We start from the raw sequence: 27428 nt of genomic DNA, 5'->3' as shown, positions 1-27428 counted from the left end.
GTTTAATGGTACTTAATTATACTTCTTTTATCTGTATTCAAGTGTATCTGGGAACTTGTGCATACATTACCACTCTCTTTTGATTAAGCCAAGGCAATTAGAATATTTTATCAGTAGGAGAAATATTTTCCTCTAGACATAGATGGAGAAATCAAATCCTCTCTTTCAAATCTCTGAGCCACTGCTCAAGAATGGAAATCAGATTTACGATTTCATAGTCCTCTACTTTCGATGGCAGACTAATGGACATAGTGATTTATGCAAACGAAATGTGCTCATTGAAGAAGAGGCTCCTATTGTTGATTCCATTTCTTAAATTCCTGGGGCTTTTATCTGTTTCTCCCCTAAAGAAAATACTTTAAGAGTGAGCATTGGATCAATAGGTAAACCAGGGGAGGCTGGTGGGGGAGAGGGGTGAAACAGGTGATAGATATTAAGAGTACATGTACCCTGATGAGCACTGGGTGATTCGTAGAATTGCTGAATCACTGTATTGTACACCAGAAACTAATGTATCACTGTATGTTAACATACTGGAATTAAAATAAAAAATAATACCACCCCCTTCCACTCCCTTCTCTTAGACAAAAGGAATTTTTAAAATTCAGACTAAATTATTTCCACTAAGGATTTATTTCCATTAGTTGGTTCGATCGAGAAGAGTAAAAAGCACTTCTCCTTCTATGAAGAATTCTCTACCACCAGGTCCTTTCTGCTTAAGAAAAGTTCCTTCGTTACAATACCTCTTCAGTTCAGACATTTACTTTCTTCATTTGAATTGTAAATCTGTTGCTGTTCTCATCTTTGTCTAAACTGGTCTTTCTAAACGTGAGGAATTTTCCCGTTCCTGGGGTTCAGGCAGAAGTAGAGATTAGGATCAGATTAAAAGTGCAGTTGTGGGGGGGGGAGCGTAGAAGGAGGTAATGGGAGTAGGGCGTGAAGGGGGGATTGTCACGGGAGAAAGAAGTAGGGCTGTTGGAATGGAGTGGCCCAAAGAGACCCTGCTAGAAAGGGCCACCATCCTAAAAACCCAGCTGCACGAGGCTGGGCAGTTATCAGCTCGCAGAGAGCCTGCTGTCCAAGCAGCTTGGGGGCAACTGCTGTGTGCAGTGTAAATACGGAGTTGTGGAGAACACAGCAACCCACACTGAGACAATAATGAAATGGATGGCGATTCCCCAGTGGATGGAAATTTACTTTTTGCCATGTTCCAAAACACTGGCTCCAGTCGGGTGAGTGCCGTGTTTTTTTTTTTGTACTATCCGGCACTCATGGTTCCTGGAAACTCTAGCGGGAGCCTCTGACTTTTGGTGCAGGCTCTAAAGCAGCATCACCCTACCTCTAGGTCGCTGTCAGGGCACGCCCTGGGTCTCATTTTCAGTGTCTCAGCATACTTTCCAATGCTTCCAGTAATTGATTGTGCAAAACACAAAACCAAAAGCAGATGGGACATATGTAGATAAGCTGTCTTGTTTTTCATCTCTATAATTTCCTAGGTTTGATAGCACTTCAATTTTCTAACCATAAAAGCTGTTTCTTTGCTTTTTGGAACACACACACACACACAAGCACGTAAGGACACTAAAAGAATATTACATGCGGTTTTCTGTTGTTGTTGTTTTGTTTTTTTCTTCTTTCTTTTTTAAAGAGTACCTTGCTGCCAGAGAAAGAAATTCAGAAAAATTACTTGGAGTGTATTTGCCAGAGCTCCGATTACCTACGCAACTATTGTGTCACCACTGAAGGATACTTTCGAATGTCGTATCATAGCTGAAGTTAAAAATCTAGCCTCTGCAGAGTGGTGTTCCTAGAGGTGCTCACTCTGGGAAGTCACAGTCTTCATTTACCAAAATCGTAGATGTTGGTTGTCGTGTCTGCATCTCCTGCATTGCGCGGTGGGGGAAGGGGGGGGAGTGGTTACTGTTCTATCCAAGAAGTGTGACTGGGCGGCAGGAGGCGAAAGCTGCATTAAGATGGATGGCACCTGTCGCCAGGTCCACCTTACAGGAGGTGTTCCTTTGGACCCACTTATCTTTGCAGTCAGATAAACATTACCAGGGCCTTGTTTTAAATTAATCATGTATTACGTATTAAATAAATTTTTATTGTTGATGTTATATTATTTATTAAAATGCAGCTTTCCCTGAAACTCACTCTTCTTGGCCAGCCGTCTCCAGGTTGGCTCTGGGCTCCACCGTTTAATAGATGTCTTTGGGTATCTGGGAACCTCAGAACCAGCACAAAATTACTGCCCGGTAATCTTTCTTTCTCAAGGGATTTGTCGTCACTCATCTACTCAGACAAAGACAGCAAAGCACAGAGACTCATCGGAAGAGCAGACTCTGGGGCCAGACAGACCAGGGTTTGAAACCAGGCTGTGCCTTCTTATGAGTGACTAGGAGCAAGTTCTTTAGCTTCTTCTAAGAAAAACACCCTTGTTACAGAAAGAGGAGCATGATCACACCTATCCCATGACGATGGCTGTAAGAGCAAAAGTGTTTGCCTTAACCTTCCCTTCTCCTTGTTTTAAAATGATCCAGGGAGGGAACACGCTGGTACGCTGGTACCAGAACTCTCTGCACCCGCCCAGGGCTGTGTTTGAAAGCACTGATAAGCTTAGAGCTGGGCATTTGTCACTTTAGTCCTAGCAGGGAGTGAAATGACTTATCTCGCTTCTTTTCTCTGTCATCCAGCCAGTAGCTAGGAGGGAACATGTGGGGGCTTCCCCAGGCGAGGATGAGGAACCGCGCAGAAGGCCAAGAGAACCTCCTTGGTGCGGCCTTTTCCCAACCCCTTTCTGGAAGGGAAAGAGCCACTACCGCAAGGAGGAGCGGCTCTGCCCACCTCTCAGACCCTTTGCTGCCTGGGACCCCGGCCACGCCGGAGAGCAGGCAGGGCAGCAACCTGTCCTGTCCCCTCTCTTCCTGCCCCTCCAGCCCGCCTAATGCGGTTGTTTTTTCCAGCAATAAAAGTAGAGCTCCTCCGCGACGAACATGTAGTGAGGCAAATACATCCCCAGAGTCTGACACGTATTTATGGAGCTCTGTGTTTTTATGTTCTGTTCTGCCTACAGAACGCAGACATGGAGGGGCTTGGTTGTCTTCGGGAAAATCTGAAAGCCAGGAGCTTACTCACAGGCTTCACACCTGCCTCTGCGAGGAACTTCTGAAGCCGGAGATACTCTTCGTAACTGAGGTCCATCTGTTGCACAGCTTTTTAATTCCCATATTTTCCCTTCTCAAGCCAAGACAGAGAGAGCAGCCAATTTTGTGGAAAGATCTCTTTAATATGAAACGAGTAAAACTACCAATGCTAAATAAAATAGACCACTGTGAAACTTGGGTTCCACCCCACAGGGAAGAGGCCGTGCGATTACTGCGTTATATAACCAGACCGGCCCTACCAGCTGGCACGGCTCTCTTTGTTGTTCCAAGGGAGGGGGCCGCCAAGGCTGGGGCCAGAGCACATGATGCTATTTTAAAGTACTGCAGCCTCTGGAGTTTTCCCTCACAGACATGTGCGGCATCCGAGTTTTCCTTTGATTTATGGTTGCTTTCAATGTTTAACACTTTTTTTACATTTTCAAAGCTACCTCCTCTGCCTCTAGCACCCAGGGGTGCGCTTCTGTTCCTTTGAAAGACACTTTTCAAAAGAGAAGTTTTCAAATTATGCAAAAAGGAGGTTTTGCAGTGCGGAGCCTTCGAGTGATTTTAAGTGGATGAGGGATGAGGATGTAAAGGCAGGAGCCACCCCGGGGCCTTTCTTCTCGGCTGCTTGTGGTGATGCAGCAGAGAGGGGCTCGCTGGAGGGACAAGGATTTCCAAAGTGGCGGTACATTCCCTTAGCAGATGTCCTTGGGCCAGCCTGTCCTCCAGCCTCAGAGGACTCCCCATCAGGTCTGGTTGACAAGCGAGCATTTAGGTCAAGCCATGTGAGACTACCATTTCTTAGGTCAGAAATTGGCGGTTTGTCAGATGAGAACGATACACAGTGACCACGGCCGCAGTGGGGCCAATGGGCAGCGCTCTGGGAAAGTCTAGGGAAGAGGACTCAGCACAGTGTTGTGGGGTCAGGGTATAAGAAGAGGACAGCATAGCTGAGTGGTGTTGTTCCATTGTTGTTGTTTTTTTAAACAAGTCACTTTATTGAGGTATGATTGGCATGCAGTAAACCGCACATATTCTTAGTGTAAATTTGATAAGTTTTGACACATGTATATATACCCATAAAACCATCACTGCAATCAAATAATGAACATATCTATCATCCCCCCAAATTTCCTCATTCCCCTTGGTAATCCCTTCTTCCTGTCCACCCCATCCCCAGGCAAACATGCTTTCTGTTACTAGCTTCATTTTGTAGAATGTTATATAAATGGCCTTATATACTACCTTTTCCCCCTCATTCATGTTGAAGTATATATATCAATATTTCATCTCTTTTTATTACAGAATATTTCATCATACGGATATACCAGAGTTTTTTTTAATTCGCCTTTTTAAAAATTCTTTTTTTAAGATTTTATTTATTTCAGAGAGAGAAAGAAGATGAGAGAGAGAGCATGAGAGGGAGGGAGGGTCAGAGGAAGAAACAGACTCCCTGCTGAGCAGGGAGCCTGATGTGAGACTCGATCCTGAGACTCCAGGATCATGAACTGAACTGAAGGCAGTTGCTTAACCAACTGAGCCACCCAGGTGCCCCTCATTCACCTGTTGATAGACACTTGTATTGTCAGTTCTTACAAATAAGACTGCTATGAACATGCATGTACAAGACTTTGTATGGACATAGGTTTTCTTTTCTTTTTGGTATGCACCTACGAGTGGAATGGCCGTATTGTGTGTATGTTTAACTTTTTTTTTTTAAGATTTTTATTTATTTATTTATTTGACAGACAGAGATCACAAGTAGGCAGAGAGGCAGGCAGAGAGAGAGAGGGGAAGGGAAGCAGGCACCCTGCTGAGCAGGACCCTGGGATCATGACCTGAACCAAAGGCAGCAGCTTTAACCCACTGAGCCACCCAGGCGCCCCTATGTTTAGATTTTTAAGAGACTGCTGTACTGTTTTCAGAAGTGGTTGTCCCATTATATGTTCCCATCAGCCATACCCGAGAGTTTTAATTTAATTTCTTCTACATCCTTGCCATCATTGTGTATGTCTTCTTAATTTTTCTCATTTCAATAAGTATATAGTGGTATCTCACTGTGGTTTTCATTTGCATATCTCTAATGACTAATGATGCCGGACATCTTTTCATGTATTTATTTGCCATCTATATATCTTCCTAGCTGAAGTGTCTGTTCAAATCTTTGGCATTTTTAAATTGGGTTATTTTCTTTTTTTTTTTTTTTAAGATTTTATTTATTTATCAGAGAGAGAGAGGGGGAGAGAGCGAGCACAGGCAGACAGAATGGCAGGCAGAGGCAGAGGGAGAAGCAGGCTCCCTGCTGAGCAAGGAGCCCCATGTGGGACTCGATCCCAGGACGCTGGGATCATGACCTGAGCTGAAGGCAGCTGCTTAACCAACTGAGCCACCCAGGCGTCCCAAATTGGGTTGTTTTCTTATTAAGCTCAGAGAATTCTTTGTGTGTCCTTTCTAAGGTATATGACTTGTAAGTATTTTCTTCCAGTCTGTAGTTTGTCTTTTCATTCTCTTAGTAGTGTCTTCTGAAGAGGAGAACTTTTACATGTTGATGACATCTTGTTCTTCTATGGATCATGCTTTTGGTGTCACTTTTAAGAAATCTTTACTTAAGCTAAAGTTGCACATGTTTTCCACCTAATGTTTCCTTCAGGAAGTTATGTAGTTATGGGTTTTTCATTTGGGACTCCTGAAGTTTATATACGGCATGAAGTGTAGATTGAAGTTCTCTCCTTGTCATCTAGATAGCCAACTGTTTCCGCATCCTTTGTGGAAAAGACTCTCCTATCTCTGCACGATGTCCTATGCGCCTTTGTCAAAAATTCATACAGGTGTAGATCTCTTTCTCGACTTCAGGCTATTGCATTGATCTAGTTCTCTATTTTTTTCATGAATATCACACTGTTTTCATTTCTTAGGAATGAGTCTTGAAATCAAGAAGTATAATTCTCCAACTTTGTTCTTTTTTGCAATTATTTGGCTCTTCTGGTTCTCCTTATAAGGAGATCCTTCACGTCTCCTTACAAGTTTTAGAAATAACTTGTCCATTCCTATTTAAAAATATTCTGGGATTTGAATTGAGAGTGATTTCGACTGAGAGTTGCTGGGCTTTCATGGGGCTGTGTCCATGGGAGGAAGGTATTCAAACATCATTTTTATATCTGAACAACTGGAATTTTGAGACCAGTACAGCATTTAAAAAATTTTCCACAGCCTCACTTCCAAGTTTATTGAAAACCCACCTGTGCAAAATGGTGTTATTCCATGCCAATGGATACAAAGAAAAATAAAATGTTCTAATTCTGGCCCTTATTTCTTATAAATTCACCCTTTTAAAAAATCTCCTCCCAGAGACAGAGAATAAGATGATTATCTTGGGTAGTTTTTCACCTCTGTGAAAAGATCACAGATAATTGGGAGAATCTGTGCTTTCTTCAGCGAGAAGGGTCCCTTTTGCTCTTCTTTTCCCCGGTGGCTACAGGCTCATTCACCAAGCAGTAGACTGTTGTAGCCTGTGGCTTGGTGCAGGAGTTGCAAACCAGACACATGTAGGGCCTGAGAGATCCCGGACAAAGGAGAGCAGCCCAGCCACTGGGCTTTCAAGTGCATTGCGGGAGAGAGTGGATGTTGGGGACTAACCAGCATGAGGATGACTCTGGTGAGCTGACAGGCAAAGCCACAAATCTGGAATTTTGTGAAAGCTCCCAATTTTCAAATGGAGTCGCTGTAGTTTTTTGAACAGCATAGGCCAAATGAAACATATCTGTGGGCCAGATTAAGTCCACTGGCTACCAGTGTGCAGTATGCGATGGATGGGTTCTTTTATTTGCTTTCAGGGTTGGCTCTTTCATCAGCTCCCCAAAGGATTCATTAACAATTGCTTATAGAGTACTCATAATGTGCCAGGAAGTGCTCAGTACCCAGGAAATCGATCAGTAGTAGGAGGGACCCTTTCGATCTCTGTGCTGGCGGGGCTCCTACTCCAGTGTGGGGCTTAAGGGGATATAGAGACATTCCCGTGCCACCTCCCGGGCCATTCTCTCCTGAATCTGCCCCTCCCCTGTATTCTGTCACTCTTTTCAGGCCTCCTGGAAGGCCATGGTTGATGGTAATTGGAGGAGTCCCGGAAGGCTTCTCTGAGGAGGTAACAATGTGAGTTACTTATTGAAGGTAGAGTGGAAATTGGCCAGCTGAATGTACACTAGAACAACGTGCATCAGATTTCTGGTCGCTGCCCATTTGTGGGACATGAAGTCAATTTAATGATTGAACTCGGAATTAAAATAAAATAGCATATCATATAGTAAAGGTCAGTATTTTATGCTTTGTGAAACTTCTCTTTCGGTTTTAACACACACATATATGCATGTGCTTCTAATACATGTATTTTTGGTCAAAAGCCAGAAAAGCATAGTCTGGAAACATTTCCATTTTTTGAGAATCACAAGGAGATTAAAAGAGTCTTTATTAAGGATGACCCCATGTTATTTCTGAGATCCTTTCATGAATTGTTAACTTCAGCTGTGACGTGCAGCTCTGAGTAGGCACAGAATACCCACTGGGCTAGGCATCGATGCCAGGTGATGGGGAGAATGAGCAAGTGACTTTCATTCCTCCGATTTTATTTCCTGCCTTGTTTTCCTGGTCAAATAAATGAATTCGTCTAGATTGGTAGTGTTCACACCCCAAGTTCCACAGAGGTGCTCTTGGCACACTGCAGACCCTTTCCGTGAATAGCTAAATTTGCTCCCTGCTGGATCATTAGCCCTGAGCAGTGCCCCTCAGCCTAGTAGGGCTCAATTCATATTTGCTGAATTAGCATAACTGTTTTCAGACTACCATCCCATTTTATGGAAAATTAGGCGTATTTGAATTAATTGATTAAAAGTATTATAGAAGTTTCACTATAGGCACAAAATCTGAAACCATGCAAATCCAAAGGAAATTAAAATTTTGTCAAGAGTTACAAAGTCCCAAAGCAAGATGGAACTCACTGTGGTACTCAGCTCTTGCTAACTGGCCGCACTCCCCGGCTTTGCCCGGCTACTCTGGCCTTATGTGAGGTGTTCAGAATGTGCCCCATACCTGAGTTGCAACTCCACCATACATTTTTTTAAAAATTTATTTATGTATTTATTTGAGAGAGAGATAGAACGAGAGAACATGAGAGGGGAGGTCAGAGGGAGAAGCAGACTCCCTGTGGAGCTGGGAGCCCGATGTGGGACCCGATCCCAGGACTCCAGGATCATGACCTGAGCCAAAAGCAGTCACCCAACCAACTGAGCCACCCAGGTGCCCCTGCCATATATCTTTTTAAACCCAAGGTCTTAAAAGACATTTGTTGGGAGATGTTAGTACCGTGCACTGTGTCCTTACTCTGAGTAAGACACAGTTTCTGTCTGACTAAAAATCACGCTTCACCCATGCCAGGTGCTTTCCACAGACCATGTGTGTGCTTGCAGGTTAATAGCTTTCAAGGTCCCTATAGTCTCTGAGGTTCAGGGTCCTGCATCTCTGTCTTTAGATTGTGCCGTCAGGTCATCAGTGTGGAAGTGGTCTGTCTGACCAATGCTAGTTCTGTGAGACTGTCATCTTCCTTCTCCCTGATTCCAGACGGATGTGTTTGTCTGTCTGTCTGTCTACGCGTGTGTTGTGCATGTGCTAGGTTCCCACTGCGTTTGTAGGCCATTAAGGCATCTGCACTTTTCCTCCTGAGCTGCATTTAAGACAAGCCGAAAACGTTCTGTGCCGTCATGCTTGATTTTCTAAGCTTGATAGGATGACCCATTTATCCCAACACAAATTAAATCTTGTTAGTATCATTCCATCGATCTATCCGAATTATTTTAATTCTTGATTATGTCAATCACCACGTTCATCGTCCCTCCCAATTGTGGGAAGAAGGCAACTTAAAAATCATGCCTTCTATCCCTCTCCCCCAGTTGCTGGTAAGAGGACTAGAAGTTTCACTTTTGAAATTATTATGGTGTCATAACTTTGAAAGATTTTGCTAGGCAAAATCATTGTCTTCTTTTACTTCTTTGGGCTTATCGCTCCGCTGTTCAGCCTGGTGGAGCTCCGTTGCTTCGTGCGGGTGCCTGGAGTCACCTGTCTGTAAGCACTCATTAGTGATTGTATCCTTCCTCTGGGCAGGTTTAGTACTGATAAGGAGAGCGTATCTATCAGAGTTGTTATTTTATAACTTATATGCAGTCAAAACTTTTTTAAAGTAACTCTCTTTCACTCTTTAATGACCAGGAACCAGTGACAAAGATAATGTCAAAGGACCCTGGGGGTACCTTGTTTCCTTCCGTTTGGGTATCAGTTTAAATATCGATGTTTTGATCTTGAAGACTAAAATAGAGTTACAGATGTTTTTAAACAATTTTGAAACGTCTGAAGAACAGTCATCCGTGGGAAATAATGTCATTAAAGAGTTCATTTTACCTATTTAGAAAAGGGGAATACCCAAAATTTATATTTGTATAATAGAACTTCCATATAAAGAAATCTTTAATGTCATTTGCTTGTTGCCTGTTGAAAAGCAGTGTCGTCATTAGTGTTGAGAATTTGCAATTAGTCACTTATGCACGCTGGGTAATATACAAGGCACTGTGGAATTTTGTCTCTCAACAACTGCACTCTGTTTTTAATTTCAAAAGGGTAGTTTTGAAGCACGTTTCAATAAACCAAGTAATTTTTGCCACCTGCCAATAAGTTTGTGACTTAGAAATACTAGAAACAGGGCTGCATTATGACTTGCCTGGGCTGGAGGCACTCTTGCCTTTGTGGCCCCTTCCTCCATAAAAAAATATTAAAAATGACATTTTAGGACTCTATTGGTATAAAGATGAATATATTAATATTATATATTCAAACATTTTCTTTGACTGAAGTTCATTTTTTTCTTCTCATTTTGAAAGAAATTAAAACATTTTCATGGGCTTCAAAAAGTTATGTGGGCTCTCATCCCTGTCCTCACTGTGCTTAATGGATAAATAGACTCTGATTAGAAGTTATTTTTCTGGGACACCTGGGTGGCTCAGTTAGTTAAGCGGCTGCCTTCAGCTCAGGTCATGATTCCAGGGTCCTGGGATCGAGCCCCGCATCAGGCTCCCTGCTCAGCAGAGAGCCTGCTTCTCTCTCTCTCTCCCTCTGCCGGCTGCTCTGCTTACTTGTGCTCTCTATCGCTCTGTCAAATAAATAAAATCTTTTTAAAAAGTTATTTTTCCTTTTTAGTTTATTAATTGTTCTTTTGTGTTTAATGTCCATATATATATATATATTTTTTTTTTTAAGTGGGAAAAAACAACTTCTTTTCTGTAGAGCATCTCTTTTAAACTCAATAAGCAGCTGCATATTGGTGGGAGTAACCTGTATCAGCCCTGACATTTCTCAACAACTATTCTGAATTAAGGTATAGAAGACTTCAAGAAAGTGGTGAAACAGAAATGTAGGTCTTTTACATAACTGATTGAAACCGGCTACATGGTCCGAAGCTATCCGCATTTAACCATTTTGTAATTTCAAACAGAATATAATGATCAAGAAATACAACACTTACTGCTCCTTTAGCCCTCTTCCTTTCCTATAGTACTGTAAAGCCATGTTTCTCTGTTTTTACTATCTAGTGGTTTTAATGTTTAACAGTGGAAGATCAAGCGTTATTTCTCATTCATTCATATTTTAATAATTATTCTGCTATGTTTATAAAAATGATACATGTTCATTATAAAGAATCCAAGGAGTAAAGAAGAGAATAAATAAACAATCAAAAATCCTATCACTTAGGGGCGCCTGGGTGGCTCAGTGGGTTAAGCCGCTGCCTTCGGCTCAGGTCATGATCTCAGGATCCTGGGATCGAGTCCCGCATCAGGCTCTCTGCTCGGCAGGGAGCCTGCTTCCCTCTCTCTCTCTGCCTGCCTCTCTGCCTACTTGTGATTTCTCTCTGTCAAATAAATAAATAAAATCTTTAAAAAAAAAATCCTACCACTTAGAAATAAGCCTCAACAACATGTGAATGTCCCCATTTGACATCTCTTTAAGCATGTTTGTAAATGGGAAGATGGACGGATGGATGGATGGATGGAAGAAAGAAAGAAAGAAAGAGAAAAAGAAAAAGAAAAAAAGGAAATGCTTTTACAAAAGTAGGATAACATGATACATACTGGTTTTTAAATTTAAAGACCATTACATTTAATTTTATTTGAATTAAAGGAAAAGAAACTAAGTGAAAAGAAATTAAACTTTGAATAAACAATTTTTTTTCACAGTAAGAAATGTACTTTTTTTCCTTCTGTGGTTAAGAGATGATGAAGAACTTGATGTTTTGTTTTTGTTTTTTTCTTCTCCCCAGTTAGGTTTCTCAGTAGACATTAGTGCTGTTCACACAGGTCTCTCCCCATCCTGGGATACAGGAGTATCCCACATTCCCTTCTAGTTAGGTATGACGTTGTGACTTGCTCTAGCCACAAAACGTGAACGGAAGTGAGCAGAAGGTCACTTAGGGATTGATGTATTTAATTGCCAGATCTATTATTCTTATCCTTTCTTTCCATCTTGATAAACACGGGTTCTCATGTGATTGTGGAGAAGTGTAATATCAGTGCAGCCTAGAATGCAGAACTAGCTCATGGGTGTGCTAAAGAGCCATGTGGACCTGCAGTGGTGGGCTTGTGAGAGAGAAATGAAATCTGTTCTGTTAAGTTACTGAGATTTAGGGCTTCTTTCCTACCATAGATAACAGTCTCTCCTGACTGCTGCCTCCCCATTTGAGAAAGTGTTAATTTCAGAACACCTGAGTGGCTCAGTTGGTTAAGTGTCTGCCTTCAGCTCGGGTCATGATCCCAGGGTCCTGAGATCAAGTCCCACATCGGATTCCTTGCTCCATGGGGAGCCTGCTTCTTCCTCTGCCTGCCACATCCCTGCTTGTGCTCTCTTTCTCTCTGACAATTGAATAAATAAAATCTTAAAAAAGAGAGAGTTAATTCCTCTCTGCTATGATAAATGAGATCATTGACACTCTCCCCGTCTTTCTTTCTTCCCTTCTGGATTTTGGTTAGTTACATTGCTATATCACAAATTCAAGATACAATATTTATATTCTATTCTATAATCTAGCTTTAATTTTGGTCACTTGTATTATTTTAATATAGTCAAGGTTAATACAGCATTGTATTCTCTTCAGTTACTTTTTTTTGTGGTTTTATTTATTTATATATTAACATTTTATTTATTCATTTGGCAGGGAGAGAGAGAGAGAGAGCACGCAGAAGTAGGCAGAGCGGCAGGCAGAGGCAGACAGAGAAACCTGCTTGTCTGGATCACAGAACCCTGGGATCATGACCTGAGCTGAAGGCAGATGCTTAACGACTGAGCCACTCAGGCATCCCTGTTCAGTTGTTTAAAATTAGTTTTATATTTAAATGAATTCAGTGCCCTGTACTAATCTTTTTACATGTCTTTCCTATTACTGATACCAAGAAATAAGTCAAGGGGCTCAGGGCAGACTATCTGACAGGGGAGCATTGTACCCCAGAGAAGAGAAATATTTTATCATTTGTATTGATTAGAATTTTGGGCACATGTTGATATGAAAAAGCAGATTTTTAGAGGTTTTATTATTGTTTTTAAATTATCTGTAAACCGTGCATCCTTTATTGCCTGCATCTAAAGCAAACATTGCCACCGACCCACTTTTGGTATGTCAGTGCTAGCGTCTTCATTTTATTCACTGCACTTACTAGATGGATTTTCAAGACTTTCAAGGCACCTGGATGGCTCAGTCTGTTAAGTGTCTGCCTTTGGCTCAAGACATATTTGCAGGGTCCTGGGATTGAGCCCCAGATCAGGCGCCACTCAGTGGGGATTCTGCTTCTCCCTCTCCCTCTCCCTCAGTGCTCTCCCTCTCTCTCAAATAAATAAATAAAATCTTAAAAAAAAAACAAAAAACGATTGTTCTGAGCCTTCTTTTAAAAGTCTTCATGGCAAGTTCTTGAGTTTTTATCACTAATTTCCTACCAATTACCTATATATTTGAAAACCATCTTGGCTAAGAATAGTATTCATAGACTTTACTTTATTCCCCTTAGAATTTTGGAGGAATTGCTTTATTATCTTTTGCATTTAAAGTACTGTTGAAAATTTAATGGACTTTCTCCTCCTTGTAGCAACTTGCTTTTTCTGCTTAAGGAATTATTTTATTAGAACCAGAAACTCAATTATTTAGCCAGAATATGTCTCACTATTGATTTACTCTCATTAGTTATTCCTGAAACACAGTATTCTCTTTCATTTTAGAGATTCTGTTTCTTATTCATTTTAGGGATATTTTCTTGTTTTAGATCTTTGAATTCTTTGGGCTGGGTTTTCTACTTTCGGGATGCCCATTAACCTTTCAATGGATTATATTTTTCTCTCCTCCACAGTCATCATTTTTCTCCAGTTACTTTAAATTCTGCCTTTTATCTCTGTTTACCTCAAGTCTTTCCTGAATATAGATAAATTGAATCATGTTAATTCTGTTCTTTGGTACTTCCAGTTTATGAATTTCATGATGATGCTGTTTTGGTCCTCAATTTATCGTTTTGGTATGACAAGCTGCTTTTAAAATCTCATTTTGTTATTTGATTATCTCATTGTTAAGCTCTTGTTTACTGTATTCATGTTCCTATTATACCCTTATTAAGTTGTTCTATGACAAAATGCTTTCTCTTATTTTGGCATCTGTGGATTTGTCAGGGTTCCCCCCCCCCATATAATGTTTTCCTTTTTAAATCACTTGTTACTCTGATATGTTACTCATTTGCTGTGGAGGCCGGGTTTAGCCTCAGCGGAAGCACAGCCATCACAGACCCCTGTGCCCAAGGGCTGAACTTTCCCCTACTTTACTTTAGTCCTAGGAAGCCCAACCCTACTTTAGTTCTACAGACCCCCACCCTACTTTAGTATCAGAAAGCCCCACCCTTCTTTGGTTCCAGAAACCCCCTCCTTGCTTTAGTAACAGGAACCCATAAATACCCCTGCCTTAGTTAAGCTCGGGATCCAAGTCCCTACTCCGCTGTGTCGGGTGTACTTGGGCCCAAGCTTAAGCTTGTCAAATAAACCCTCGTGTGATTGCATCGGTGCTTGGCTCCTTGGTAGTCTCTCGGATGCGAAAACTCGGGCACAACATTGCCATTCCATTTCATTCCATCTTGTACCTGATGGAGCAGCTGGATTCTGCCTTTGGTGCTCTGATACACTGGTGATTTCTCCTTGACCCCCTTCTGACCCCTCGGAGGACTGGCTGTTTCCTGTTCTTTAGCTTAAGGGCACATGTAGGCAGAAGAGTCAGGGCAGGGGACTGAGCTCAGTTGAATTGTTTGTTGTGATATGGAACACCTGTGCCCAGCAGTCTTTACCATATGAAATGTCTTGTCACTTCTGCTAGGGATGGTCAGTCCTGATTGTTCACATTTCTGATCTTTCCATACCTCAATGTAGGAGTTACCATCCTCACTCTACTAAAGTTAGAAGAGAAAAAATAACCAATTCATTCCCCTCCAGATTTGGGGATAGGAGAGTGAATCTTTCAGTTGTTTGTTGAATAATCAATACAGCTCAGGGAATCAGGAATTGGAAGGTGGCTCTGCCATCTTTTTTCATTGGCTTATTTTTATTACCCTTTGTTCATTTCCTTAAGTATTGGAGAGAGTGAAGACTGGAACTGGCCTCAGTTTGCCGTATTTACCCAGAAGCCGTCTTGGAATCTTTCTGACTCTTCAAATTAAACGTGGATGTGGCCCAGTTAAGTATAGAAAGCGAGTAGCTGCCTATGCTTCACCTTGACAGTATTTTATTATTATGGAGTCATGCCCTCTTTTTATTTTCTATTCAGTCCCAGATTATGCACTATAATTTCTTTGGTTTCTGAGTGCTAAGTAACTTAAAAGTGGGAGCATTTGGTAACACTCTAGCCATAGAATAGACAGCAGAGCTAAGTGAATTTATTATAATTGTAATGGATCATTGCTTTTAATTTGTTTATTTGTCTAACAACATTCATTTATGTAGTGAGTGCTGACTATGTGCTAGGTACCATTTTAGGTGCCCGGGATACCTCATTAAACAAAAACCAACATGGTTCTCCTGCCTGTGAGGAGCTTCCATTCTAGCAGAGACAGGATGAGTGTGTGGGGTAAGGACAGATCGCAACAACAGACAACAGTGCGTTGGTGAGCTACAGATCAGAAAGTACTATGTAGATATGGGGGATCACAGAGTGGAATGGGTGCTGTGATTCAGAACAGGCTGGTCAGTCCGTGGGGGAGGGAGTCAGCGGAAGAACATTCCAGAGAGAGGGACCAGCTGTGCAAGGTCCTACGGTTCCAGGTTGGTGGGTGGTTTCAAGGAGCACAGTGAATGGCAGGTTGATGGAGTTGAGTCAGGTCTGTGCAAGTACGTGAGAAAAATCAGTGGCCCAGAAAGTTGTAACATAAACTTTTAAAGTTTTTGTACTATTTTGAAAAAGTTGATTCTACCAGTATTCACTGGGTGTTTTGTTTGTTTGTTTGCTATGGGAGGATAAGTTTCCATCTGTGATCTTTAAAAAGCTGAAGCAAATTAGCAAAAACTATAATTAAAACCACAGAAGTCTTTGTTTTGTCTAGAAGACATATAGGAAAAGTAATGCAACAATAAATGAATAGTTGTTCCCTAATGAGAAATAAAAAAGAAAAACAAGATCTGTAGAAAATAAAATTGCTTTTTAAAAAGGTAGTATAATTTGTTGTATCTAAATGAGGCTTTGGCAGTCATCTGGTTTTACTTTTTACAAATGAGAATACAATCCGAGAGAGGCTAAATGTCTTACCCCAAGTTATATGGCTAATTGATGGCAAATTCAAATAGGGATAGGGCTCATGCCTGCTGATTAATTCTTCGCCCGGAGCTGTGGTCACCCTGCCTCAGGCCTTTTATTTCAGGGAGAACTCCATTATTGCTAATAGTTTTGTTGTTGACCTTCCATGGACTTGATAGTCAAATCAAGTTTTCCATGACAATAAGTATGATTTACTTGTATTTTGCAACAGGGCCTTGTTATTTGAAGTGGGCGGTCAGTCTCTTCATCATCCTGGAATCAGTTTTTGAAAGACCAGTTTATTTCTTCACCTTTCTGTGAGGACCACATTGTTCTCTGTGATGATCTATCAGAACAAGTGGTTCTAATTAGTTTTCTTTCCAAGGTGCTTTTCTTTCATTTCCCGGCAGCCAGTCCCTCCGCCAAAGGGATTTCTGGGCTGAGCCACTGCACTGGGGAACCAGGGTTCACGTGGGCCCTGGGAGGCGGCCGGTCAGGTTGGCTTTCTCAAGCTGGTAGTATCCCCAACCTCTCCGTTTGCTACCCTCCCACAATAAACTGTTCTTTCTGTCTCAAATACATTCTTTCATTTGTGTGTGTTTTCACTAATGGTGTTGTTTTGAAATACATATTTTAGAATTTGCATTGGTATAGGTCTCCTTCTTTTTCTTACATTTCTGCTTTATCCTGACTGTCCAGCATTCCCTTTGTGCCCCCTCAAGTTTGTCTCTTCCCGTAGTAATGAGCTCAGATACTGCTTCCAGCAGATTTCTTCCCATAGAATTCTGACATGACCCCTCATGAATCTGTGTGAGAAGGTTTCTGGGATCTGTGAACCCCAAAAGATGACAACTGGGTTAAAAGGTATATGCATACTTCCTAGCACAAACAACACGATTTGTATACAAACAGCCTTCTCCGTGTCCCTTATGGGACATTTTCGGAGTTTTTCTGTGGTACATATACATAGGAACAAGATCATACACCACGTTCCAATTTACTCCCATGCCTGCTTGCTTATGGAATGGCTGCCCAGTCCTCATTCCCACCAGTGAGGAATATAGTTCTACATCTCCACATCTCTGTCAGAACTTGGTATTGCCTAGATTTCTAGGCACAAAAGGGGATTCATCATGATTATTTCCATTGTTATTTCTTAAATTTCTGGGTTTGAGCCTCTCTCCGAGTTTCCTCAAATTCGAGTCACCTTGTCGTAACTTCATCCTTTTTTCTGTGGAGGTGCTTATCTTTTTCTTCTTGGTTTTTGGGGGTCCTTGTACATCCACATAGTCCTGACTCCTGGGCTTTAGACATTGACAAGTATCTTTGTCCATTCTGCTCTGTCATCTGGAATAATGGTCTCCTTCACTGAGCAGAAATTTTTAATTTTGATGGAAAAAAAAACCTCATCTTTTGGGGATTCATTGAAAAAGACACTTCCCACTGCTGGTAATAAAGATAATCTCCATTATTTTTATTAACTTTATAGCTTTATCTTTTATGTTTTACCTTTATCCATACAGACTCCATCACTGGGTAGGGTGTGGTGTAAAAAAGTATTGTTTTACATTTCCCTGTATAATTAGTTTTTCCCAGTTTGGAGAAAGCCTCTCCTTTCCCCATTATAAAATTTTAATTGTTATTATAAGAATTGTCATGTTTATATAATAATAATGTCATCCCACCCAGGGCACGAATGACTCTCCATTTATTCAGATCTTGCTTTATGTCTTTTAATTCGTGCTTAAAACTTTCCCTGTTGAGGTCTTATGTGAACTTTGCTAATTTAATTTCTAGATACTTTATGGTTTTTAATGTTTATTTTTTATCATATTTTGTGTTTGTTGGTTTTTAAGTTGTTATCTGGTGATTTTACTCAACCCTCTTAATTATTCTAGTGGATTATCCTTTTTTTTTTTTTTTTAAGATTTATCTGTTAATTTGAGAGAGAGACAGGCGGCGCAGAGGGAGAGCAAGAGGGAGTCTCAAGCAGACTCTCTTCTCAGTGTGAAGGCCAAAGGGGGGCTCAATATCACAACCCAGAGATCACATCCCAGGCTGAAGCTGAGTCAGACGCTTAATGGACTGTGCCACCCAGGTGTCCGTCTAAGGGATTATCTATTGATCCTGGCCTTTTCTTACATATTAGATCAAATGATGTGAAAATAGTGATGGTTTTATCTCTTCCCCTCAAATGCTTATACCTAACTTCTTTTTTTCTTTATACCTCTGGTTAGGACCTTCACTATTATATACAACAGTAGTGGTGACACCGGGCATTCTTGTTTTGTTTCTGCCCTGATGGGGAAACTGTTTAAAAGATATCTATTAAATCAAATGCTTATTGAAGACTTTCATAATCTTCACCAGGTTAAATAGGTTCCCCATATTCCTAATTTTTAAAGAAATCATAAATATGTGTCAAATTTTATCAAATACTTTTTTGCATCTATTAAGATAATAGTGACTTATCTCTTTGGACTACTGAGGTATTGAATTAATTGTTCTAGTGATATTAAAATTATTGTAATCCTGGGATAAGTTTTATTTGTTTCTAATATATTATTTTAAATAGATGGTTTTTACTCAATAAATACTTAGGATTTTTACATATGAAATAATCATTGAAAAGAATTTGTAACTTTTCTTATATTCTCCTTATCCTGTTTCAAACAAAAAGTAAAGCAGCCTAATAAAATAGGCTATAGAACTTCTGTTATTTTTCAATTTCCTAGAACAACTTACAGAAGATAGGAAATTCAATGTTTCATGAACATTTGATATAGCTCACCTGTAAAACTGTCTGGGCCTAGGGCCCTTGAGCAGGGGAAGGCTTTGATTGCCATTTCAATGTATTTAATACTTAGGTCTATTCAAGTTTTCTATTTTTTCTTGCACCAGTTTTGGCATTATATATATCCCAGTATTAGTTCATTTAGATTTTTAAAATGTATCAGTATACTTGTGAGTGTTTATAAATTATTGCTTAGCAAATTTTTACTGCTACTGCCCTGTGAGAACATTTAATACACTGTCCTGGTGGTCTTAGACTTGGCCACATGCGTTGCTTTGGTCAATGGAACATCAGTGAACTCAGCTTGCAGAGGCCTTACATGTCCTTGAGGCAGGAGTTAGCCTTTTGCTCCTAAAAAGTGGCTGCACTAGAAAGGGGCAGTCTCTTAGTTCAACTTTTTTTCGGTCCAGCAAATCTAAAGCATGTGATACTCCCACCAGTGACAGTGGTTCACTGCAGCAGTGAGTTGAGAAGGGTAATATATTACCAAATTCTGCATAGGAATGTATATAGTTTTTAAAAGTGCAACCCCATATCCAACTGAGTCACTGTTACAAGGAACTCATATGTACTTTATATCTCCGGCTATATCACAAAGTAACTGAAGTTTAAAAAGGAATTTTATGGGAGCCTGGGTGGCTCAGTCTGTTTAGCATCTGCTTTGGCTCAGGTCATGATCCCCAGCGTCCTGGGATGGAGCCCAATGTTTGGCTCCCTGCTTGGGGAGAGCCTGCTTCTCTCTCTCTCCCTCTACCCCTCTCCCCTACTTGTGCTCTCTCGCACATGCTCTCTCTCTCTCAAATAAATACATAATATCTTTTTTTTTAAAGGAATTTTATAGTTAAAATCCTTTCTGTTATTGTAGATTCCTGAGCAGAGATTTATCTGAGTCTCCTAGCAGCTGTTTATGGGTCTGCTGCACCTTTGCTTTACTCCGTAATCTTCAGTCTCTGAACTGTGCTTTCGAATCCTGTACAGTTCCTCTTTTTTAGGTCACCGTTAAGGTGGCCTCATATTATAGAAGAATATAGATCAGAAAGGGGAGGTTGACCAGACAGGAAGATGGGCTTGCAGACTTTTCCTTCACTTGGAGATTGCACACTCAGCCAGGATAGACCAAGGGGTGCTGTCCATGCAAAGATTTGTTGGAAGAAATGACTTCTTTTTCTGGAACAAATAAAAAAGTCAGAAGCACATACCTGTGGAGATGATGAATTAGAAACTTGACTTGGAAGAACTTTTTTAACAATATGATGAGTTTTTTTTCCCTTCCTTCCCCTATGTTCCTCTGTTTTGTTCTTAAATTCCACATATGAGTGAAATCATATGATACTGTCTTTCTCTTAACTGTGGGAAACAAGCTGAGTTCTGCTGGAGGGGAGATTGGGGGCGAGGGGTAACTGGGTGACAGGTGTTAAGGAGGGCATGTGATGTGATGACCACTGGGTGTTATATGCAACTGATCAATCACTGAACTCTACCTCTGAAACTAATAATATACTATATGTTAATTAACAGAATTTGAATAAAATTAAGTTTAAAAAAAGAGTATAATATAGTACTATACATTGAGTTCCATATTGTGCTCAGCAAGGGGCTAAATCTTGGAGGAGGGCAAGAAGTAGAAGACGTGATTTCTACCCATGAGAGCTCAGGAGACAGAAGAGTCTTAAAAGAAACAAAAAAGTTAAGTATGAAACTTTTAGACTGGACTCTAAATGCAATAAGAATGGGAAAGGAGATTTTTGGTGGTTAATTAGGTATGAATGAGGGAGGAGGAGATAGTTGGAGATGTAATGACCACAGGGAGGGGAGGGAGGAGGGATGGGCGTTCATAGGGAGATGGGGAATAGGGTATTTATCCCTTCAAGTGGATGGCTTCGTTGTGGTAGAGGGGTTTGGTAGAGAATGTTGTTTTGTTTGAAACATAGGAGTTTTCACTTCACTGAGAATGGGATTACAGAGTTGCATGCAGGATTTAGAATCTGTATGAGAGAGAACATTCTGGCAGGATAGAAGGAGCTAATTCCCCATCTAGAATATTTAAAACCAGTTAACACTTCTGTCACAGTATCTGGTGGTTCGTAACCAGGCACAGTGCTGCCTCAGCCCCAGGTATGTGGACTTATGTGCTCAGGCTGGAGTTACTAGCGCGTCGGAGGTGCAGGCCATGAACAGGTGCATGGACAGCCCTGCTTAATGGATGGCCCACTTCAAAGGCTTGTGATGCTTTTGGTGAGAAACACCAGACTTCCCACACACCAGTCATTTGGCTTCTGCTGGTACAATTTTTGCTCTCTCTTTGTACCACCTGTACTGCTAACTCCTTGCTTGTATTTAAATTTACTTTTTATTTAAAAATCTACTTCTCTTTTTTGTTACTTTTGTGTCATTCTGGATCTGCTCTTTAACTTTTATTATCTTAATTCTTGTAGTCATGAGTTTGAAATGTTATTTATACTTTTCTAATTGTATTAAAATAGATACTATTTTAACAGTAGGACTGTTGGGGCGCCTGGGTGGCTCAGTGGGTTAAAGCCTCTGCTTTCGGCTCAGGTCATGGTCTCAGGGTCCTGGGATCGAGCCCCGCATCGGACTCTCTGCTCAGCAGGGAGCCTGCTTCCTCCTCTCTCTCTCTGCCTGCCTCTCTGCCTACTTGTGATCTCTGTCTGTCAAATAAATAAATAAAATCTTAAGAAAAAAAAAAACAGTAGGACTGTTTATTTATTAGATTACTATTTGTTTAATAGATGACTATTCTAATACAGAATGCTCACCTGTGGACCTCTGGATATCCTCTTGTACACTGCTCGTGGTATGCACATCAAGCTCTGTGAACAGTGGCCAGATGGTCACAGTGGATTAATTTATAGCTTGACCTGATTTTATATAGTATATTCTTGGGTGTTGACACTAAAGCCTTGGGACTCTCATTTTTTAAATTTATTTTTTTAAATTTTTTAAAATTTTTATTTATTTATTTGATAGAAATCACAAGGAGGCAGAGAGAGGGAGAAGCAGGCTCCCTGCTGAGCAGAGAGCCTGATGCAGGGCTCAATCCCAGGACGCTGAGATTATGACCTGAGCCGAAGGCAGAGGCTTAAACCTCTGAGCCATCCAGGCTCCCCCCTTGGGACTCTCATTTTTTCAACTTTGCATTCAGCAGAATTCACACGTTGGAAGGGCCTCGTGAGGATACTACTCCTGCTCGAGATCAGATAGCACAAACAGCTGTTATGGTCTCCTCATGTCTGGAAGGTCTCCTTGGAAGGGTTTGACATGTTCTTGGATGAGTAGTGCTTCTGTGCCTAGTTATTTTAGCTCCGGCCTGTGTCCACAAACTGCTGGCCATCTCTGAGTTCCAAGGCAGTATTCCCAAGGGATATGTGATCCTGAACATGCAGAGGAATGAGAGCAAATACTGCCCTCATTCCCAATAATTGACCCAAAGCCTATGTTGCATTTATAGTTGGCCAGGAGTCAGAAAGGTGACGGTGTAGCAGAACCACAGAGGCTCCCTCCCCATCACCTGATGAACTGATCCAAAACATTCGCCAGCATCAACCAACCAAACAAACAAAAAATCCAATCACAACTTTGATGCCATGTACTTTGAAAAATGGCAGGCCCTTTCCAAAGGAAGGAAACACCCCACCCTGAACCTTCAGAAGCAGTCCTGGGGACAAAGAGAAGGGGACAAAGTCCTCAGGACCCCTACTAAATTATGAAAGAAGCTGGTGGAGGAGGTGAGTAGATGATCTTGGTTGATGTCAGGAGACATTGTGAGCAGAGGCTGGAAGGCAACCCAGGGCAGGCCATCTCTGTGCTGAGCTACGGGAAAGAGACCGCAGGAGTGCGTGCACCCTGGCTAGGCAGAACAGGCTGCAGCATGAGACATTTCCTTGGCATCCAAAAGAGAGAGCAGCACACTGGACCCCCAACCAGGGCAGGCCTAGTGTGTCCTGACTTTCCTCTGTGGCAGAACGTAAAAAGCATCAGCCAAGCACAAATTGTAGCTCAGAGGGAGAGAGTGTTAGGGGTACGTTGGCTTACTGTAAAAGAGCAAACAGAAGCTCAGGATAGAGACGCTCGTGTTAAATGTGAGCAAGATGAAGGTGAGTGTCACGACAGCTACGTGAGAATGCTACGCAGAATAAAGAAGGGAGCGGGGATTGCGGAAACAGACATACAACCTGTTGGGCCCGAGCAGAAACCCAGTGCAAGGAAACAGCCTCACAAGTATTTCGTGCTGTCAGAGAGCTCAGGATCAATTCAGTGGAAATAAAAACTCAATGTAGTTATGAGAAGACAACAATGAGATTTTTAAAAATTTTCATTTTTAATTGTGATAAAATATAACATGAAACTGGCCATCTTTTCCACTTGGGGGAGTACAGTTCAGTAGTGTTAAGTACATTCACATTATGCAGCCAACCTCCAGAACTCCTCTCACGTTGCAGAACTGACTGCCCATGAAACAATTCCCCATTCCCCCCACGCTCTCCCCTGGTCACCACCGTTCTTTCCATCTCAGTGAATTTCACTAGCATAGGTACTTCCTAGAAATGGGTTCATAGAGGACTTGTTCTTTGGTGACTGGCTTATTTCACTTGGCATAATGACTTCAAGTCTTACCCATGTTGTAGCTTGAGACAGAATGTCTTCCCTTATAAGACTGAATAATATTCTAATGTATGATCGACCACGTTTTGTTTCTCCTTCCATTCCTTGATACACACTCGGTTGCTTATACTTTTTGGCTACTGGGAATAATGCTGCTAAGAAGATGGGTGTATAAATAACTCTTTGACTCACTGCTTTCAGTCCTTTTGGGTGTATAACCCAGGAGTAGAACTTCTAGATTGTATGATATCCCATGTCTTGTTGTTTAAGGAACCATCACACTCTTTTCCGTAGCAGCTGTGCCATTTTATATCCTCACCAATACATGTTATTTTGGTGGGGCTTTTTTGTTTTGTTTTGTTTTTGTTGTTGTTTTGTTTTTGACAATAGCCATTCTAGTGGAAATGAGGTTGAATGGGATTTTTAAAGTACACGTTGATGAGTGGGCTATCACCTGGGTAGCCCACGCAGTTAAGTGTCCAACTCTTAATTTCAGCTCAGGTCATGATGTCAGGGTTGTAAGATTGAGGTCTGTGTTGGACTCTGCCCGGGGCATGGAGCCTGCTTGGGATTGTCTCTCCCTTTCTCTGTCCCCTCACCCCTGCTTGTGTGCATAGATTCTCTCTCTTGCTCTCTAAAACAAAAAAAGAGAGAAAGAGAAATTATATAGGCAAGAAATGAGGAAAGGAAGAAGAAACACCAGGTGTTAATTATACAGCATTAATGTAAAAATATGTAGTTTAGCTCTTAAATTTTCATATATTTTTTTCTCAGCGTTAAATCTTGTGTGTGTGTGTATGTGTTGCTGTTGTTGGTTAAATAGTTAACTATAAGTCAAAAAGCCATTTAGTTTTCACTTCTGTTTCTTTTTTTTTTCTGTTAAATTCAAGCAAAATTAAATGACCCTTATCAGAAAAAAACCAATAATATAGTATATATGCTTGAAGAGTTATCCAGAGTAATGTTCACCAACTCTAAGTGGTGGGTTATTGGAGGACTTGCTTTCTCCTTTGTACTCTTTTATGTGGCTTGAATTTTTTTTAATGAGCCCACATGTTTATGAAAGTGCCCATAGTTTTATAAAAGCCATAAAATTGTTACCATTAATATAAAATATTGGTCCGTAGTATCATCATTATTCTAGTTGGGTCTTAATCATTTAAAAAAATTACGGTCTTGTCTGGACAAACACCAGAAAGAGCCCTTGACAGTACTTTTGCAACTCGTGCCTCAGATATTGGCAACTGCCTTGGGGCGAAAGGCATGTGCAGTGGAAAACATTAGCTATTCTAATAGGATGCTTTTTGACTTCTTATTGAATTCATAAATCTAAACAATGAGCTGGTGAGTGTGAAGTGGGATTGACTCAGATTCCCGTGATGCTGGTGACAGAAAGCGTGGTACAAGTGTAGTGCGGTTTGTTGTGCACATGGCTGAATGAGGAATATGAAAACCGCACTTCTAGTTTGGCCCTAACCAATATGCAACACCAGAATTTTGGACGTTTGGAGTGCCTCTCACTCTCTGCACTTCCTTACACTGAGCTTCTTTCTTTTCTTGAATTTGCCATGGTCTCCTGCCTCTGGGCCTTTGCACAGGCAATTTCCTCTCCTCAGGCACACTTCCTGTATTGGGTTCTTTCTCCAGTTCAGGGCTTAGTTTTAGCCTCCTTCCTCTAGAAGGCCTTCTGCATTGTAACTGAAGGTACTTCTTCCTTGATATGCCTGGCAGTCTATAGTCACTCACTTGGTGTCAGAGTTCCACAAAAGCCTGGCCTGGGGGCGACTGGATCTAGGAAGGGCAAGGTCAGGTTCTCTCATTGCTCTTCCATAGCACAAGTTTTGTTTTCTTCCTCTGGTCTCCACCAGGGTGGTAACTCTTCCAGCTACCTTGTGGTCTCTGGGTTTTCTTTTTTTCTCAGCAGGCCTCTTTGGTTCTGCTTCTGTTGGAAACTGCAACTTTTCTTGGTAATGTTCAAGTTTATCAGGAGAGAGTAGCTGTTCTGTTTAGCCCGTTTCCCTCCAGCACTAGCCATTCCTGCAGGAGAGGGCATCACCCCTGCACCCACAGGCCTGTGCCAGAGGGAACTGGGGCCCAGGCTGGCATTCTTAATTCCCTCTGAACCCCCTGCTTGGCCTCTCTGGTAAAAGAGATGGAGGGAAGAAAGCCTGTTATAGTTATTTTATTTTTATTTGTCTAGTTATTTTTATTTTCCTGTTTTAACCTTTTCTTTAATAAACATTTTCATAGACGCTAAATGGTATTTTGTAAGCTCCTCTATGTGTCCTTTGACTGAGCAGCCCTCAAGAAAACTAGAGGAAGCTGGCCCTGCCTGATGAAGCGTAATGCTGTTCTAGTCACTTTTTTCATCTCTGCCCCCATCTGATGTGTTCGTTTGCTCTTTCCCCCATGTCTCTCCTTTCTCCAGATGACCAGATGACTGGCATCCCGCCACACATCCTCAACAGCTCGCCGTCAGACCAACAGATCAACCAGCTGGCCCAGCGGCTGGGCCCCGAGTGGGAGCCTGTGGTGCTGTCTCTGGGTCTGTCCCAGTCAGATATCTACCGCTGTAAGGCCAACCACCCCCACAACGTGCAGTCACAGATGGTGGAGGCCTTCATTCGCTGGCGCCAGCGCAATGGGAAGCAGGCTACCTTCCGGAGCCTGCACAGAGGCCTCCAGGCCGTGGAGGTGGACCCCTCAGTGCTCCAGCACATGTTGGAATGATGGGGTCTCCCGACCCCATCCCATGGGAGAGTGTGTCCCCAAGTTGCATGGGCGGAATCCTGACTTTCTCCCAGGGCAGGTAGTTTCTGGGCTTTCCGGAGGTGGGGGTAGGAGTGGGAAGGGGGGGGCGGGGGGCGTCTTTTCTTTTTAATGATCTGTAAATGAAAGGAGAAAATGAGATTTCCAGTTGGCGTTACTTGAAAGGCCAGATTACTCAGTAGCTCTACCACATCAACTTGACAATTCATTGTTCTTAATGTCTTGGAGATTGCGTTGTTTTAATTGTGCAGGTTTTAATTGTGTGAGTGCCTATTAATAAACTGGTAAATCATAATGGCTCAAAAAATTACTGGCTTATCGTATTACATACAGATGTCCTATAGATAGATAGAGATATCTGTCTATCTATATCTATATATAATATCTACTTTGATACTGCCTGGGAACTGAACTGTGGACTTTGCTATTATCGATGATAATAAAAAGTCAATTACTGTACAGAATGTGGCCTTTCATGAGACAGTATTATTTGTTTTTTCTCATTCCTGTAGTGCATAGATTAAGGGTGTAAAATTACAGTAGTCCTTTTTTTGGAACACAATTACTAGTAGTGACAAAATGGTTACTTTCTCCAGTCAGGATAAATCGCTCAGAGGGGATGTCTGCATTACGTTTAAGACACTGAAGCTCTAAGGCCAGTTCAGGTACGAGCATCCATCCCTGAGCCCTTCATCTTTGAGAGATTGCTTAAGAAAATCCTGTGTTTAAAGGATTTAGTTGGGGGACAAAAGAGGGTGTGGTCTTTCCGTTGACGTTGCAGTGATTGAAGTGTTACACTCCCAAGGAGTATGACTTAGTCTTCTGTCTTTTTATTAATGACACATGGTATTTGTCAAATGCTTTTTTGTTTTCAATCAAGGGTTTTCATATATGTGATCTCATTTGGGCCTCACAAAAATGCTATGAAGTAGCTGGTCAAGAGAGGTGAGCCTCCTTCTGTAGTGAGATTCAGTGATTTGCAGGTGGTGAATGAGCTAGAATGTGTCTTTGGAGCCCTGCTCTTTCCACCTGGTCCCTGCTGCTTCTCCTCCTCTCTCTCCTGTGCTCCTCAAAGAAACTTGAGTCCCGCTCTCCTCTTGCTAACAGCATCGCTGTGGACAAGCTGCCCCTCTTCTCTGACCCTATACAAAAGAGCCAATGATTATCCTCTCCTCCTAGATTTTTGTGATAATTAAGGGAATAATGTCTTCCAGCGTCTCATCCAGTGCCTGGCCCTTAGTCAGCTCTCAGAAGTGGG

At 41.6% G+C, this 27428-nt stretch overlaps 1 protein-coding gene across 1 annotated transcript in view; it reads left to right on the top strand.

Moving 5' to 3' along the window:
* The window catches only part of CRADD (CASP2 and RIPK1 domain containing adaptor with death domain), a 178511-nt gene extending 152046 nt beyond the window's left edge, over nt 1-26465 (top strand). Inside the window, exon 3 of the mRNA XM_004748541.3 lies at nt 25830-26465. Within this exon, the coding sequence (XP_004748598.1) occupies nt 25830-26131 (302 nt within the window). The 3' untranslated portion in view covers nt 26132-26465. The remainder of the gene's footprint in view (nt 1-25829) is intronic.
* Nucleotides 26466-27428: the final 963 nt, after the last annotated feature.

The sequence above is a fragment of the Mustela putorius genome, unplaced genomic scaffold (genome assembly GCF_011764305.1).
Source record: "Mustela putorius furo isolate JIRA1106 unplaced genomic scaffold, ASM1176430v1.1 tig00000788_pilon_pilon_pilon, whole genome shotgun sequence".
In the NCBI taxonomy this organism is placed as follows: Eukaryota; Metazoa; Chordata; class Mammalia; order Carnivora; family Mustelidae; genus Mustela; species Mustela putorius.
Note: the sequence above shows the minus strand (reverse complement) of the source record. Positions and strands in the feature narration are given on the sequence as shown.